At 34.3% G+C, this 19,680-nt stretch overlaps 1 protein-coding gene across 1 annotated transcript; it reads left to right on the forward strand.

The window, feature by feature from the left end:
- Positions 1–6,372: 6,372 nt before the first annotated feature.
- LOC133783758 (uncharacterized) lies at positions 6,373–8,069 on the forward strand. The gene is made up of 3 exons (XM_062223392.1): positions 6,373–6,779; positions 7,425–7,489; positions 7,917–8,069. Exons 1-3 carry the CDS (start codon positions 6,561–6,563, stop codon positions 8,029–8,031), a joined length of 399 nt encoding a protein of 132 aa, XP_062079376.1. The 5' UTR covers positions 6,373–6,560; the 3' UTR covers positions 8,032–8,069.
- Positions 8,070–19,680: the final 11,611 nt, after the last annotated feature.

Genomic DNA, 19,680 nt, shown 5'->3' on the forward strand with positions numbered 1-19,680 from the left:
CTATCAAACTTAATGTTTTCTTTACTTCATATGTAGACTCCGGAAAACAATTTTCTAGCGGCAAAATCTCCTTGAAAGCAGCTAAAAATTGACTGAAACACTTATCACTAACTCAATTTTCTGCTTTTATGTTATAAAATTTAACCATTGTGGGCAATCTTAGTTTATTGCAACCACTGAACAATTGTCTGTCTGCATCTCTAACCATACTATCAAATTTTTCTGGATTATGAAAAAACTCTTCTTGTGCTTCATCAAGCAATTCTATAGGATGATCATCAAAATCATTACTCTCAAAATCATCTATACCTCGCCTACCTAATGGATATGGGTCATCATTTAATAATTCTCCATGCCAATACCATTTACTATAACTCATATCAAATCCCCAACAAAATACATGATCCTTTATCATGGTAATATTCCCCTTTACTCTATTACCACAATCGATACAAGGACAACGAATTTTTTGTGGATCACTACAATTCTTTAGGCAAAACTCTAAAAATTTGTTGAATCCATCTTGAAATTGTGATGTTTCTCTCCTCTCAAGCATCCATGATTTATCCATACTAATAACAATATTCAATTCCTAATAAGTTAGAAAAAAAACTTATATTAGGTTCTAGTCTTATAAATTTTTTAAAAAATTCGGCAGAGTATCCTCTGTTTCTATAGCATACCGTAATTTCATAATTACCTATAAAACCAATACAAACAAACACAATAATCAAGCATATATGAATCCATCATTATTAGGTTCTAGTCTTATAAATTTTTTAAAAAATTCGGCAGAGTATCCTCTGTTTCTATAGCATACCGTAATTTAAAAATTACCTATAAAACCATTTAAAACAAACACAATAATCAAGCATAGATGAATCTATCATTATTAGTTTCTAGTCTTATAAATTTTTTTAAAAATTCGGCAGAGTATCCTCTGTTTCTATAGCATACCGCAATTTCAAAATTTCCTATAACAACAATACAAACAAACAAAATAATCAAGCATAAATCAATCCATCCTTATATCACCACAGCACGCAAATTTCCCAGAGCCTACTTCACTAATTTTCAAACATAACTTTCACTAAATCTAATATGCATGATTACATTAGTCTTATCTTTATACATAAATCTTATAGTAATATAAATACAAAAAATAACTAACCTTCAATATTAATCTTCAATGCACCCGAAATGAACAACAAAGTTCACCACTCAATCAACGACCCTACTAAAACATTACATAATTAGTAAACTACATAATTAATTATCAAATCAATAAATAAAAAAAATCAAACTAGTTAATGAAACTAATGAACAACACTTTGATCATCTTCAAGTTATTTTTTTTCAAATATTTAAAAAACAAATTTATCTATTGTAAAAATTTCTAAAACTAACTAATATGCATATATATATTTATAATAAACCTAATTTTTATCACATTATTTAAACTAACAAAATAAACAAATAATTATAAAAATTAATAAAATATTAATTATATTAATTTTAAATTCAGAATAATAAAAAAAATTAAAAAAAACATAGAAAATTAAAAAATTATCATCAAAACCACATTTTAGTAATCTATACCTGTTTTGAAGCTCAAAATCCCCTTGCAATGTCAAAAATCCGGCCAAAATCCGGCAAGAAACACCACTTTCAAATGGAGAAAAAACCCACGGCCAAATGCCTTTTTTTCTCTAAAAAACAAAAAAAAAAAAGATTTTTGGACTATATTTCGGTTTATAGGGTAGAAATATTGCAAGAAATAAAGAAAAAACAAAAAAAAAAGGCTTGGAGAATCAAAATGGGTGTTGGCTCACGGTGGTTAATGGAGGTTTTGGGGGTTTCATTTTGCACAGAGGGGAGAGAGGTTTTGAGAAGATGACCGTTCGGGTCTAGGGAAGGGACTTATAAAGGACTTTTAACTTCGATTTTTGGTAAAAACCGAAGTAAGTGGACTTTCCACTTCGGTTTTCACCAAAAAACCGAAGTTAAAGGTCCTTAAGTCATACCCGTTGGAGACTTTTAACTTCGGTTTTTTGGTAAAAACCGAAGTTAAAAGTGCACAAGGGCCACGTTTGGTTTGGCCAGTTTTTTGCATTTTTACAATCTCTAAACATAATATAAGGGCTTGTGCAAACAAACACGGCCCTCTCCACTATGAATTTTTCACTTCGTTTTTTTAAAAAAGCGAAGTAGTAAGTAATTTTTTTCAGAGCACCAATTTGAAATGCGAAGTAAAAGAGTTTGAAAAGGTTTTTACTTCGCTTTTTTTGTATGCTCACTATAAAAACCGAAGTAAAAACCTATATTTCTAGTAGTGACTTATTCTAAAACAAACATATCTCGGACCTATTTATTATGACTTCTTATGAAAAATTATATAGGTCTTTATTTATTATTAGAGTGGGTTTCTATACTTAGAAAAACAAGTCATCTTTATTTTCTAAGTGTGTTTCTAATCATCCTATATGACTTAATTCTCAGGCTCGAAACTTATCTTTGTTCCAAAGTTAACCATATTGAGGGAGGGCTGGGATCAGTAAAATCGTTCCCACTACTAAGGCCCCCTAAATCTCAATAAGGAAACTTGGTTCATTGATTTGTATCCACCCTCACTGAACTTAGTCATTATTCATTTTATTTATTACTTATTATGATTGCGAAAATAAAATCAAACTCATACATGATAGAAAAACAACATGTCATTCATTTGGAAAAAAAAAATTTCCTTATTACAATCATAAATAAAGAAAGAAATAAAACAAATAATGAAAACTATTATTCTAAAAATCGGGATCTTCTACATCCGATCCTTCATCTAGCATATCATCGTCTATCTCCTTATAATCATCATTGTCTTGAGCCTCAAAATTTCCTCGGGGAAGATTCAAGAAGATCCTATGTTGTTGCTCATTAGTGAATTGAAACTCTAAATCATAGGTGAACTTAAGTATGAGAGAATAATATCTTAGGGCTGCTTGTAAGTCATCATCATTATTTATATTCTCCCATATTTCTCCTAAAGTTAAATCTTTTAAAAGCCTAATTACTAGGACATATTGTTCTGCAGCTCTCATCATGATTTTCTTAGACTCTTGAAGGTGACCTATCTCTTTGTGGAACAAGATCAATCTTTGAGTGATCTTTCCTAGTGCTCCTACGGTGTTTCTTGGCTCCCTTATTCTTTTTAAAGCCTTAATGGCTCAGATATCCTCATTGCTTAAAGCTCCGTTCATTCTTAACTGAAAACATAAACACTAAAGGTGTTAGCTATACACATAAGTAAAATAACTAGTCACTTAAACACTTACTTGGCGGTCCGATTCGGAGCTTTGAGCGTGTGTATCGAGGAGAACTTCATGCAAAAGAACCGTTGCTCTGATACCAACTGTAATGACCCACTAATCTAGACTTCTTGGACCATTATCGAACTATACATACAAATTCTTACTAAAACATACATTTGCGAAAATACCATAATTTATTAAGAACTTGTAGAAACAAAGGTTACTTTCACAAAATAAGTAGGATATGGGTACCCATTGTCTTTAAAACAAAAATAACTTAAAGTAAAAAGAGTTACATAAAAAAAATGCGGAAAATACATTTAAAACCATAAAAAAACATAAACAAGACTACATCCTCGAATCGAATAACGCTCGGCTCCTTGACTCCATTCACCATCGATACACATCCTCTAAGCGTCACGAATCTTACCGCCTCTAACGCTTATTTCCTGCACATAAACAGAAAGGAATGAGCCTAATGCCCAGCAAGGAAAAATCTAACACATAGTCATACACATCAATTTCATAATAACGTAAAGACATATCATAATACATAATACACTTATTATAATGGCCATTACTACTTGGGGTCCCATAGACTGAACAAGCTTATGCCCATGAGATTAGTGGGGTCCTACTAGCTAAATAGGCATATGCCCACAATCCTTTTGGGGTCTTGTTAGTCAAATAGGGCATAAGCCCAAGCCTACAAACATACACATTCATAACATATTCATAGCATATCATAACATAACACATAAGATAACATAAACATAAACATATAGATTCTAGCCTATTTTCCTTACCAAAGTTACCGGGATATAATGGACTGAGTTGGGACTTTTGGAACACTCCTAAAACCATAAGAAAGAGTGAGTCTAAAGAAGAAAGGAGATGAAATGAAAGGGATGGAAAGACTAAACCATTTGAGAAACATGCTTACCGAAACTTATGTGCTCAAGAACTTAGATTCCCTAACCAAAATGAAGATTAAGGTTAGAGATTGAGTAGAAGACTATGAAAAAGAAAATAACATAATACAGAAATGAACTAGAGTTTTGGTTACCTCAAAGACTTGAAAGACCAATCTACACCTCAACCGAAATACTATAGAACCTTACTTCCCAAAGTGTTTGATAAGCTTATGATTTTCCCAAACCAGGTGTTTACACTCTCACACTCACTTAACACTAGCAGCTTCTGAACTTAGAGCAAAAGGTGAATAATGGCTGGGTACTAGGTCCTATTTATAGAGTTTGGGAATGAAAGTATCTTGATTTTACTTGAATAAAAATAATGGCTATTTAGGTGAAAATAGTTTGAATAATCGTTCAGTAGAGGCTGAAGACTCGTTCAAAAGATGCTGGACTTAAGAAGAAGTTTGAATGGCTGAAAGGAAAAGAATTCAAAAGTGTTTGAAAACATGCAGGTGGAGGCGATATATCGCCCCCTATAGGCGATATATCGCCTGGACCACTGTTCCCGAGGCGACCGTGCATCGATTCGTGTTTTCCGTATCTACGTGCTGCGATATATCGCCCCCTATAGCTGCGATATATCGGCATACGCTGAATATTTAAACACGAAATTACACAATTTTAGCTAAGTTTGAATGGGGTAAACAGCCTTGACTAAGCCCTCAACGTATTCAAAGCTGTTGACTGACCCTATAACATTCAAACTTTACTCCTTATTAAATTTAATCCTCAAAAATACTTAATCCCTAATCACCATTCATAACATGTGCTTAAAATCCTATTGGTTGATATCTAAACCTTATAGTATAATAAATATAATCCTTAATATCAGTCACATTAATCAAACCTTAGGTTATACTTAATATTCTTAAACTATAGATTAAACTTAGAAAAATCTATAAGTACTACTATGAGTGTCCAAATAATTCCCGGTCTGAACCAAAAATCCATAGTAACAAAGATAATGCTATAAATACTATCATACTATTATCTATCTTAGCTAAGTAAAGTTCTTGGACTCTACAAAAGGAAACCATCATTTCACTTCTTCATTAGAAGCTATAGATGTTCATATCTATGATTAACACTCCCACTCAATTATACTACCAAGTTCCCAAGATGTAAGTATGAGCTAGTCCGTAGGGAAAGCTGGTAACGAACAAGTCAAAGAACTCAAATAATACAATCAGTTAGAATACTAACCACTCAGAATTAAGATTGAATTGACCTATGGTCAACTATACACTACTACAAAATACCCTTTACGGGACACTTTTTTAGGACACGTACATAAATACAAGTCCTTAAAAATATTTATGGAGTTTTTAGGACACTCATTGAGAGTCCTGAAAAAACACAATTTAGGACTCGCAATGAGTATCCTAAAAAAATAAGTGAGTCCTAAAAAAATCTGGGCTAAAAAATGAGTGTTTTACTTAACAATTTTAAGGACTTGCTTTAGGAGTCCTTAATACGCGAGTCCTAAAAACACCTGAGTTGAAAAATTAGGAATGGTGACTTTTAAGGACTTGCTTTGTGAGTCCTAAAAGAGTATTAAGGACTCCCAAAGCAAGTCCTTAAAATTGTTAGTAAAAGAGCATAAAACCACTTATTGTTTAACATATTTATAAAATTAGTATTAGTTAAAAATAAATTGTTTTATTGATTGGAAAAATATTTTAAAATAATTTTAATATATAAATTTACTAGTTATAATTTTTATAATATATGGCATTATTTATTTATTTAAAATTTATATGAAAATTAAAAAATATATTAATAAAAATTAATTAATATATTTTAAAATAAAGTTAACTAAAGTGCACTTTTACCTAGTATTTAAATTAAATAGCAATTTAAATTTTAAATAACAATTATTATAAGTTTGAAAAGAATTTGTATAGTTGTGATTTTTAAAATTATTTTTTATAGTATTAGGAGTATAAAATTAGGAGTTTTATAATCACATTTTTTTTTATCTAAACAATATAATCTGATTTTTATTTATAAAATAAAAAAATATATATACATATACCCAAAGCCCTTTCTCCCACCCGATACTTTCCTTTCTCCCTCTCTTTATCCCATTTTTTCTGCTAGGCCCGAACGACAACGGCAGGGGCTCGGGGAATGGTGGTCGACGGCGGCAAGGGGGTCGGGTTGTTCGGCGGCAGGGGGCTCGAGGCTGGGCTCGACAGCAACGACTGGTGGCTCGAGGGCTGGGCTCGACGGCGGGTGGGGGGGTCTTGGGTCTGGACTCGACGACGCAGGGGCTGGGTGGATGTGGAGGCTTGGGGGCTCGTTGGGGCTGGACGGCGCGGAGGCTTGGTGGCTCATTGGGGCTTGGTGGCCCGTTCTCCGCCGCGAGCAGAAGCCTCCAGGCTCTACTTTTGGACAACTAAATGACTGTTGGGGCATTGAACAATCTGAGGTATGCCCCTTAATTTTTCGCAGCTGGTGGAGCGGTGGCCTCGCAGGGGTCGCGACGGTGGTCTCTGCTGTAAGTATGCTTTCTTTAACAATTTTTTTTTCCATATGTATATAGATTTGAGAAATATATGTATAAATATTATATATATGAATAGATTTATAATGCCTATATATTCTGTTTTGTAAGATTTTGTATGAAGTTGTTTGGAGGCTTTGATGTATTCCAATTATTTGGCTTGGTGTATTTTGAGATTTGGGATTCGTTGGCTTGGTGGCTGTGATTTGGGATTTAAATTTTTGCTTGTTTATCTTAAAATATTCTTGTAACATTAGGAAATTTTCGAGTTAGTTTATGATATTATCTTTTGGATGTTTTTTGTCTTGAGCTGGAAAGTAGTGTAAGGAAACCAGGGTATATGGATCTCTTAAACTAATGGTTGATGCTCTTCAAGTGTTTGAGAAATTGATGCAAAGAAACTACAGAATATGATTTAATGAAACTATGAGTGATTCTAGTTTTTGTGTGCTCAAATTACTACTGCCTTTTGTTATTATTATTGTTAGATGATTAAATATAATATATATATTTATAATTATATAGCTCTTTCGTGGCCTCTCTTTATTATATTGAGCTTTTTCTTAGTATATAACATGGTAGCTACTTATGTGTATATACTGTATATATATATATATATGCTATACTATACATATGCAGGAGTGCTTAAATGGAGAGTTTCTTCGAGTTGGTCTCAAGTTTGCTCCACTAGCCGGATATCACTGGTATCTACACATCTTTTCTTTTGATCATTTTATAAGTTGTATTAATCAAATTATAGGTAGTGAAAACCAATTTTTATATATTGCTTCATTTTGGTATTGCACTCCAGCTGTTTGATGATTTGTCTAATTGAACAACTATTTGTTAATATGGGTAGCTAGGACTCTATATATGCTATCTTTTTTTAAAAAAAAAAAAGAAAAGAAAATTATTTGTATTAATCATGGGAAAAAAATACAAAGATTAGAGATCGATGGACGATCTCAGTAAGCTAAAATATAGCTTGAAATAGAAAACAAACATAGTAAAAATCATCCTTCGACCCTGGCTTGTTTATGTACCCTTGTAGTGTAATAAGTTTCATGTGAGATGCAGTTACATATTTTTATTTCTGTTGTAATTTGTAATCATATAAGCCTGTCTGTGTAGGCTGCTAGAATTCTGGTGGTCCTTAAGTGCAAGCATGAATTTGATGCTCGATACCAGAAGCCTGAAGATAAACTATATATTGCGCAACTGTATTTTCCTCTTATTGGCCAGGTAAATGGTGCCATCGAAGCTTTATTTTTGCCTTATGAGGGAATGCTGCATATAAACAACTATGTAATGACCCACTACTCTAGACTCTTGGACCATTAACGAAACTATACCTACAAATTCTTACTAAAACTTACATTTGCAAAAATACCATAATTTTATTAGAAAACTTATAGAAATAAGAGTTACTTACATAAATACCAAGAAGGATATGGGATCCCATTGTTTTAAAAACAAAACATAACATGATTTATAAAATAAAGGGATTACATAGTAAGTGCGGAAAATACATATAAAGACCATAAATAAATGACTACATCCTCGAAATCGAACTCTCGACTCCTTGACTCCATTCATCATCGATACACAATCTCCAAGCATCCACGAACCTTACCGCCACTAGTATCTATTTTCCTGCACATTTAAACAAAAAGGAATGAGCCTAATGCCCAGCAAGGAAAAATCTAACACATACTTCACATACATAAATTTCATAAGAAATGTAAAGACATAACATAACACTTATTACATACACATACTATAATGGCCATTAGTACTTGGGTCCCATAGACTAAACAAGTCATATGCCCATGAGATTAGTGGGGTCCTACTAGCTAAGTAGGTCATATGCCCATAATCTATTTGGGGTCTTGTTAGTCATATGGGTCATATGCCCAAGCCTACAAACATACATATTCATAACATATTGTAGAGTCCAAGAACTTTACTTAGCTAATTGTTTAGTAGTATTATAGTATGTATAGTATTATCTTTGTAACTGTGGATTTTTGGTTCAGACCGGGAATTATTTGGACACTCATAGTAGTACTTATAGATTTTCTAAGTTTAATCTATAGTTTAAGAATATTAAGTTAACCTAAGGTTTGATTAATGTGACTGATATTAAGGATTATATTTATTATACTATAAGGTTTAGATATCAACCAATAGGATTTTAAGCACATGTTATGAATGGTAATTAAGGATTAAGTATTTTTGAGGATTAAATTTAATAAGGAGTAAAGTTTGAATGTTATAGGGTCAGTCAGCAGCTTTGAATACGTTGAGGGCTTAGTCAAGGCTGTTTACTCCATTCAAACTTAGCTAAAAATGTGTAATTTCGTGTTTAATTATTCAGCGTGTGCCGATATATCGCAGCTATAGGGGGCGATATATCGCAGCACGTAGATACGGAAAACACGAGACGATGCACGGTCGCCTCGGGCATACTGGCCCAGGCGATATATCGCCTACAGGGGGCGATATATCGCCTCCTCCAGTATGTTTTCAAACATTTTTGAATTCTTTTCCTTTCAACCATTCAAACTCCTTCATAAGTCCAGCATCTTTTGAACGAGTCTTCAGCCTCTGCTGAACGATTATTCAAATTATTTTCACCTAAAAAGCCATTATTTTTATTCAAGTAAAATCAAGATACTTTCATTTCCAAACTCTATAAATAGGACCTAGTACCCGGCCATTATTCACCTTTTACTCTAAGTTCAGAAGCTGCTAATGCTAAGTGAGTGTGAGAGTGTAAACACCTGGTTTGGGAAGTCATAAGCTTAATCATCTTTAGCTTATCAAACACTTTGGGAAGTAAGGTTCTTTAGTATTTCGGTTGTGGTTAGATTGGTCTTGCAAGTCTTTGAGGTAAACCCAAAACTCTAGTTCATTTGATTTATGTTATGTTTCCCTTCTCTTAGTCTTCTACTCAGTCCCCTAACCTCATTCTTATTTTGGTTAGGGAATCCAAGTTCTTAAGCACATAAGTTGTGGTAAGCATATTTCTCAATGGTTTAGTCTTCCTATTCATTTTCATTTCTTCTTCTTCATAAGACTCACTCTTTCTCATGTGGTTTTAGGAGTGTTCCAAAAGTCCCAACTCAGTCCATCATATCCCGGTAACTTTGGTAAGGAAAATAGGATAGAATCTATATGTTTATTGCTTATGTTATCTTATGTGTTATGTTATGAAATATGATACGTTATGAATATGTTATGAATGTGTATGTTTGTAGGCTTGGGCTTATGCCCTATTTGACTAACAAGACCCCAAAAAGATTATGGGCATATGCCTACTTAGCTAGTAGGACCCCACTAATCTCATGGGCTGTAGAGTCCAAGAACTTTACTTAGCTAAGATAGATAATAGTATGATAGTATTTATAGCATTATCTTTGTTACTATGGATTTTTGGTTCAGACCGGGAATTATTGGGACACTCATAGTAGTACTTATAGATTTTCTAAGTTTAATCTATAGTTTAAGAATATTAAGTATAACCTAAGGTTTGATTAAAGTGACTGATATTAAGGATTATATTTATTATACTATAAGGTTTAGATATCAACCAATAGGATTTTAAGCACATGTTATGAATGGTAATTAAGGATTAAGTATTTTTGAGGATTAAATTTAATAAGGAGTAAAGTTTGAATGTTATAGGGTCAGTCAGCAGCTTTGAATACGTTGAGGGCTTACTTCATTCAAACTTAGCTAAAAATGTGTAATTTCGTGTTTAAATATTCAGCGAGTGCCGATATATCGCAGCTATAGGGGGCTATATGTCACAGCACGTAGATACGGAAAACACGAAACGATGCACGGTCGCCTCGGGCATACTGGCCCAGGCGATATATCGCCTACAGGGGGCGATATATCGCCTCCTTCAGCACATGTTCAATTGTTTTTGAATTCTTTTCCTTTCAGCCATTCAAACTTCTTCAACAGTCCAGCATCTTTTGAACGAGTCTTCAGCCTCTGCTGAACGATTATTCAAATGATTTTCACTTAAAAAGCCATTATTTTTATTCAAGTAAAATCAAGATACTTTCATTCCAAAACTCTATAAATAGGACCTAGTACCCAGCCATTTCTTCACCTTTTACTCTAAGTTCAGAAGCTGCTAGTGCTAAGTAAGTGTGAGAGTGTAAACACCTGGTTTGGGGAAAAATTATAAGCTTAAACATCATAAGCTTATCAAACACTTTGGGAAGTGAGATTCGTTAGTATTTCGGTTGTGGTTAGATTGATCTTGCAAGTCTTTGAGGTAAACCCGAAACTCTAGTTCATTTGATTTATGTTATGTTTCCCTTATCTTAGTCTCCTACTCAGTTTCCTAACCTCATTCTTACTTTGGTTAGGGAATCCAAGTTCTTAAGCACATAAGTTGTGGTAAGCATATTTTCTTTTAATGGTTTAGTCTTCCTATTCATTTTCATCTCTTCTTCTTCTTAAGACTCACTCTTTCTTATGGTATTAGGAGTGTTCCAAAAAGTCCCAACTCAGTCCATTATATCCCGGTAACTTTGGTAAGGAAAATAGGCTAGAATCTATATGTTTATGTTTATGTTATCTTATGTGTTATGTTTTCATATGTTATGAATATGTTATTGATGTGTATGTTGTAGGCTTGGGCATATGCCCTATTTGACTAACAAGACCCCAAAAAGATTGTGGTCATAAGCCTATTTAGCTGGTAGGACCCCACTAATCTCATGGGCATAAACTTGTTTAGTCTATGGGACCCCAAGTAATAATGAACATTATAATAAGTGTATTATGTGTTATGATATGTCTTTACGTTCATTATGAAATTTATGTGTATGACTATGTGTTAGATTTTCCTTGCTGGGCATTAGGCTCATTCCTTTCTGTTTTATGTACAGGAAAATAAGCTTTAGAGGCGGTAAGATTCGTGATGCTTAGAGGATGTGTATCGATGGTGAATGGAGTCAAGGAGCCGAGTGTTATTCGATTCGAGGATGTAGTCTTGTTTATGTTTTTTTATGGTTTTAAATGTATTTTCCGCATTTTCTATGTAACTCTTTTTACTTTAAGTTATTTTTGTTTTAAAGACAATGGGTACCCATATCCTACTTATTTTTATGAAAGTAACCTATGTTTCTACAAGTTTATAATAAATTATGGTGTTTTCGCAAAAATGTAAGTTTTATGTATAGTTAATGGTCCAAATAGTCTAGATTAGTGGGTCATTACATGGGCATAAGCTTATTTAGTCTATGGGACCCCAAGTAATAATGACCATTATAATAAGTGTATGTATTAAGTGTTATGATATGTCTTTATGTTTATTATGAAATTTATGTTTATGACTATGTGTTAGATTTTCCTTGCTGGGCATTAGGCTCATTCCTTTCTGTTTTATGTGCAGGAAAATAAGCTTTAGAGGCGGTAAGATTCGTGACGCTTAGAGGATGTGTATCGATGGTGAATGGAGTCAAGGGGCCGAGTGTTATTCGATTCGAGGATGTAGTTTCCGTTTTATGTCTTTTTACATGTATTTTCCGCACCATTTATGTAATGTCTTTTATTTTAAATCATGTTTTGTTTTTAAAGACAATGGGATCCCATATCCTTCTTAGTATTCTATTTTGTAAGAAACTCTTATTTTTACAAGTTACTCAGTAAAATTATGGTATTTCCGCAAAAATGTAAGTTTTATGTATAGTTTCGTTAATGGTCCAAATAGTCTAGATTAGTGGGTCATTACAGTTGGTATCAGAGCAAACAGTTCCTTCGCATGAAGTTCTCCTCGATACACACGCTCAAAGCTCCGAATCTGACCGCCAAGTAAGTGTTTAAGTTACTAGTTATGTTGCTTATGTGTATAGCTAACACCTTTAGTGTTTATGTTTTCAGTTAAGAATGAACAGAGCTTTAAGCAATGAGGATATCCGAGCCATTAAGGCTTTAAAGAGAATAAGGGAACCAAGAAACACCATAGGCACACTAGAGAAAATCACTCGGAGATTGATTTTGTTCCATAAGGAGATAGGTCACCTTCAAGAGTCTAAGCAAATCATGATGAGAGCTGCAGAACAATATGCCCTAGTAATTAGGCTTTTAAAAGATTTTCCTTCAGTAATTTTAACTTTAGAAGAAATATGGGAGACTATAAATGATGATGATGACTTACAAGCAGCCCTAAGATATTATTCTCTCATACTTAAGTTCACCTATGATTTAGAGTTTCAATTTACTAATGAGCAACAACATAGGATCTTCTTGAGTCTTCCCCGAGGAAATTTTGAGGCTCAAGACAATGAGGATTATGAAGAACTAGATGATGATATGCTAGATGAAGGATCGGATGTAGAAGATCCTGATTTTTAGAATAGTAGTTTTCATTGTTTGTTTTATTTCTTTCTTTTATGATTGTAATAAGTGAAAATTGTTTTTTTTCCAAATGAATAACATGCTATTTGAATATCATGTATGAGTTTGATTTTTTTTTTCACAATCATAATAAATACTAAATAAATGAATAATGACTAAGTTCGGTGAGGGTGGATACAAATCAATGAACCGAGTTTCCTTATTGAGAGTTAGGGGGCCATAGTAGTGGGAACAATTTTACTGATCCCAGCCCTCCCTCAATATGGTTAACTTTGGAACAAAGATAAGTTTCGAGCCTGAGAATTAAGTCATATAGGATGAGTAGAAACACACTTAGAAAATAAAGATGACTTGTTTTTCTAAGTATAGAAACCCACTCTAATAATAAATAAAGACCTATATAATTTTTCATAAGAAGTCATAATAAATAGGTCCGAGATATGTTTGTTTTAGAATAAGTTTTTGCCTTTGAGCCTATTAGGTAAAGTTCTAACATGTTTCTTTCAACTGTTAGAACTCTGCTACGATGTCTCTCCGAAGATTTGCACGCACCAATGGAAACGCCTCCAACGATGTTCCAGCGACCAATGCGGTCCCTACAGTTCGCCGAAGGGGAGTGCGTGCTACTGCTCGCCGCAACGCGCTGGCACAGCCAGCTGACAACACTGCAGAGCATCAGCGGCCTGCAGGATTATTGCAACCGCTTAGCATACTGGAATGGAAGTGGGACGATATAGCCATGGACTTCGTGACGGGTCTGCCAAAGATGAATAAGCAGCACGATTTCGCTTGGATAGTCATAGATAGACTAACCAAGTCGGCTCATTTTTTGCCTGTTAAGACTTCATATACGGCAGACCAATATGCAAACATCTACATCCAAGAGATTGTACGATTGCATGGAATCCCCAAGACGATAGTGTCAGATAGAGGATCATTATTTACGTCAAGATTTTGGAGAAGCTTACAGCAAGCTATGGGTACTAAGTTAATCATTAGTACAGCTTTCCATCCTCAGACAGATGGGCAGTCTGAGCGTACGATTCAGATCTTAGAGGATATGTTACGCGCATGTGTACTTGATTTCGGAGGATCATGGAACAAGTACTTACCACTGATCGAGTTCTCGTACAACAACAGCTACCAGTCGACGATCAGAATGGCACCTTATGAGTTGCTATATGGAAGAAGGTGCCGATTACCGTTGTACTGGGACGAGGTTGGAGAAAGGCAGCTTCTAGGGCCCGAAGCTGTTAGACAAGCACAAGAAGCAGTAGCGCTTATTAGACAGCGTATGTTTGCTACTTAAAGCCGTCAGAAAAGCTATGCGGATACCAAGCGACGCGATGTGGAGTTCCAAGTTGGAGATCAAGTCTTCTTGAAGATATCTCCTTTGAAAGGTGTCAAGCGGTTCGGGAAGAAAGGCAAGCTTAGTCCCCGATTCTTAGGTCCTTTTGAGATATTGGACAAAGTGGGACCAGTTGCTAATAGACTAGCCCTACCGCCAGCACTAGCCGATAGTCACAACTATAATGACCCACTAATCTAGACTATTTGGACCATTAACGAAACTATACATAAAACTTACATTTTTACGAAAATACCATAATTTATTGAGTAACTTGCAAAATAAGAGTTATTTACAAATAAACAGAATACTAAGAAGGATTATGGGATCCCATTGTTTTTAAAACAAAAGATGATTTAAAATAAAAGACATTACATAATTGGTGCAGAAAATACACATAAAATCATAAAAAAACATAAAATGAGACTACATCCTCGAATCGAATAACGCTCGGCCCCTTGACTCCATTCACCATCGATACACATCCTCCAAGCGTCACGAATCTTACCGCCTCTAAAGCTTATTTTCCTGCACATAAAACAGAAAGGAATGAGCCTAATGCCCAGCAAGGAAAATCTAACACATAGTCATACACATAATTTCAGAAGAAACATAAAGACTTAACATAATACATATAACATACACTTATTATAATGTCCATTATTACTTGGGGTCCCATAGACTAAACAAGCATATGCCCATGGAATTAGTGGGGTCCTATGTAGAGTCCAAGAACTTTACTTAGCTAAGATAGATAGTAGTATGATAGTATTTTTAGCATTATCTTTGTTACTTTGGATTTTTGGTTCAGACCGGGAGTTATTTGGACACTCATAGTAGTACTTATAGATTTTCTAAGTTTCATCTATAGTTTAAGAATATTAAGTATAACCTAAGGTTTGATTAAAGTGACTGATATTAAGGATCATATTTATTATATTATAAGGTTTAGACATCAACCAATAGGATTTGAAGCACATGTTATGAATGGTAATTAAGGATTAAGTATTTTTGAGGATTAAATATAATAAGGAGTAAAGTTTGAATGTTATAGGGTCAGTCAGCAGCTTTGAGTACGTTGAGGGCTTAGTCAAGGCTGTTTACTCCATTCAAACTTAGCTAAAAATGTGTAATTTCGTGTTTAAATATTCAGCGTGTGCCGATATATCGCAGCTATAGGGGGCGATATGTCGCAGCACGTAGATACGGAAAACACGAAACGATGCACGGTCGCCTCGGGCATACTGGCCCAGGCGATATATCGCCTACAGGGGGCGATATATCGCCTCCTTCAGCATGGATTCAAACTCTTTTGAATTCATTTCCTTTCAGCCATTCAAACTCCTTCAACAGTCCAGCATCTTGTGAACGAGTCTTCAGCCTCTGCTGAACGATTATTCAAATGATTTTCACCTAAAAAGCCATTATTTTTATTCAAGTAAAATCAAGATATTTTCATTCCCAAACTCTATAAATAGGACCTAGTACCCAGCCATTATTCACCATTTGCTCTAAGTTCAGAAGCTGCTAGTGTTAAGTGAGTGTGAGAGTGTAAACACTTGGTTTGGGGAAAAACTATAAGCTTAAACATCATAAGCTTATCAAACACTTTGGGAAGTGAGTGCTATAGTATTTCGGTGGATGATAGATTGATCTTGCAATCTTTGAGGTAAACCCAAAACTCTAGTTCCTTTATGTATTTTATGTTATTTCCTTTCTCAAAACCTTATACTCAGTGTAATGACCCACTAATCTAGACTATTTGGACCATTAACGAATCTATACATAAACTTACATTTTTGCGGAAATACCATACTTTTATTGAAAACTTATGGAAACAAAGGTTACTTTCATAAAATAAGTAGGATATGGGTACCCATTGTCTTTAAAACAAAAATAACTTAAAAACTAAAAAGAGTTACATAGAAAATGCGGAAAGTACATTTAAAACCATAAAAAAACATAAACAAGACTACATCCTCGAATCGAATAACGCTCGGCCCCTTGACTCCATTCACCATCGATACACATCCTCTAAGCGTCACGAATCTTTCCGCCTCTAAAGCTTATTTCCTGCACATAAACAGAAAGGAATGAGCCTAATGCCCAGCAAGGAAAATCTAACACATAGTCATAAACATAAACATAATGTCATAATAACGTAAAGACATATCATAACACATAATACACTTATTATAATGGCCATTATACTTGGGGTCCCATAGACTAAACAAGCATATGCCCATGGGATTAGTGGGGTCCTACTAGCTAAGTAGGTCATATGCCCATAACCCATTTGGGGTCTTGTTAGTCATATGGGTCATATGCCCAAGCCTACAAACATACACATATACATATCATAACACTTTTAATAACATAAACATATAGATAACATAAGCACATAACATATTAATTCTAGCCTATTTTCCTTACCAAAGTTACCGGGATTATGGACTGAGTTGGGACCTTTGGAACACTCCTAAAACCATAAGAAAGAGTGAGTCTAAAGAAAGGAGATGAAATGGAAGAGATGGAAAGACTAAACCATAGAAAACATACTTACCGACTTATATGCTTAAGAGCTTGGATTCCCTAACCAAAATAAGAATGAGGTTAGGAAATTGAGTAGAAGACTAAGAGAAAGGAAACATAATACAGAAAGAAACTAGAGTTTTGGTTACCTCAAAGATTTGCAAGATCAATCTAACCTCCACCGAAATACTATAGAACTCACTTCCCAAAGTGTTTGATAAGCTTATGATGTTTAAGCTTATAGTTTTTCCCCAAACCAGGTGTTTACACTCTCACACTCACTTAACACTAGCAGCTTCTGAACTTAGAGCAAATGGTGAATAATGGCTGGGTACTAGGTCCTATTTATAGAGTTTGGGAATGAAAATATCTTGATTTTACTTGAATAAAAATAATGGCTTTTTAGGTGAAAATCATTTGAATAATCGTTCAGCAGAGGCTGAAGACTCGTTCAAAAGATGCTGGACTGTTGAAGGAGTTTGAATGGCTGAAAGGAAATGAATTCAAAAGAGTTTGAATCCATGCTGAAGGAGGCGATATATCGCCCCCTGTAGGCGATATATCGCCTGGGCCAGTATGCCCGAGGCGACCGTGCATCGTTTCGTGTTTTCCGTATCTACGTGCTGCGACATATCGCCCCCTATAGCTGCGATATATCGGCACACGCTGAATATTTAAACACGAAATTACACATTTTTAGCTAAGTTTGAATGGAGTAAACAGCCTTGACTAAGCCCTCAACGTACTCAAAGCTGCTGACTGACCCTATAACATTCAAACTTTACTCCTTATTATATTTAATCCTCAAAAATCTTAATCCTTAATTACCATTCAAAACATGTGCTTAAAATCCTATTGGTTGATGTCTAAACCTTATAATATAATAATATAATCCTTAATATCAGTCACATTAATCAAATCTTAGGTTATACTTAATATTCTTAAACTATAGGTTAAACTTAGAAAATCTATAAGTACTACTATGAGTGTCCAAATAACTCCCGGTCTGAACCAAAAATCCAAAGTAACAAAGATAATGCTATAAATACTATCATACTACTATCTATCTTAGCTAAGTAAAGTTCTTGGACTCTACACTCAGTCCCCTAACCTTATTCTTATTTTGGTTAGGGAATCCAAGCTTTTAAGCATATAAGTCGGTAAGTATGTTTTCTATGGTTTAGTCTTTCCATCTCTTTCATTTCATCTCCTTTCTTTAGACTTACTCTTTCTTATGGTTTTAGGAGTGTTCCAACAGTCCCAACTCAGTCCATAATCTCGGTAACTTTGGTAAGGAAAATAGGCTAGAATATATATGTTTATGTTTATGTTATCTTTTGTGTTATGATATGATATGGGTATGTTATGAATATGTTGTGCATGTGTATGTTGTAGGCTTGGGCATATGCCCTATTTGACTAACAAGACCCCAAAAAGATTGTGGGCATAAGCCTATTTAGCTGGTAGGACCCCACTAATCTCATGGGCATAAGCTTGTTTAGTCTATGGGACCCCAAGTAATAATGGCCATTATAATAAGTGAATTATGTGTTATGATATGTCTTTACGTTATTATGAAATTATGTTTATGTTTATGACTATGTGTTAGATTTTTCCTTGCTGGGCATTAGGATCATTCCTTTCTGTTTATGTGCAGGAAATAAGCTTAGAGGCGGTAAGATTCATGACGCTTGGAGGATGTGTATCGATGGTGAACGGATTCAAGGAGTCGAGAGTTCGATCATTCGAGGATGTAGTTTTGTTTTATGTCTTTTTACATGTATTTTCCGCACTATTTATGTAATGATTTTTTTATTTTAAATTATGTTTTGTTTTAAAGACAATGGGTACCCATATCCTACTTATGAAAGTAACTTTTGTTTTATAAGTTTTCTAATAAAATTATGGTATTTTCGCAAATGTAAGTTTTAGTAAGAATTTGTATGTATAGTTTCATTAATGGTCCAAAAGTCTAGAGTAGTGGGTCGTTACAGTTGGTATCAGAGAAACGGTTCTTTTGCATGAAGTTCTCCTCGATACACATGCTCAAAGCTCCGAATCGGACCGCCAAGTAAGTGTTTAAGTTACAAGTTACAAGTTACTTTGTCTATGTGTATAGCTAACGACTTTAGTGTTTATGTTTCAGTTAAGAATGAATGGAGCTTTAAGCAATGAGGATATTCGAGCCATTAAGGCTTTAAAAAGAATAAGGGAGCCAAGAAACACCGTAGGAGCACTAGAAAAGATCACTCGAAGATTGATCTTGTTCCACAAAGAGATAGGTCACCTTCAAGAGTCTAAGCAAATCATGATGAGAGCTGCAGAACAATATGTCCTAGTAATTAGGCTTTTAAAAGATTTTCCTTCAGCAATTTTAACTTTAGAAGAAATATGGGAGAATATAAATAATGATGATGACTTACAAGCAGCCCTAAGATATTATTCTCTCATACTTAAGTTCACCTATGATTTAGAGTTTCAATTCACTAATGAGCAACAACATAGGATCTTCTTGAATCTTCCCCGAGGAAATTTTGAGGCTCAAGACAATGATGATTATAAGGAGATAGATAATGATATGCTAGATGAAGGATCGGATGTAGAAGATCCTGATTTTTAGAATAGCTAGTTTTT

The sequence above is a fragment of the Humulus lupulus genome, chromosome 6 (genome assembly GCF_963169125.1).
Source record: "Humulus lupulus chromosome 6, drHumLupu1.1, whole genome shotgun sequence".
NCBI lineage: Eukaryota > Viridiplantae > Streptophyta > Magnoliopsida > Rosales > Cannabaceae > Humulus > Humulus lupulus.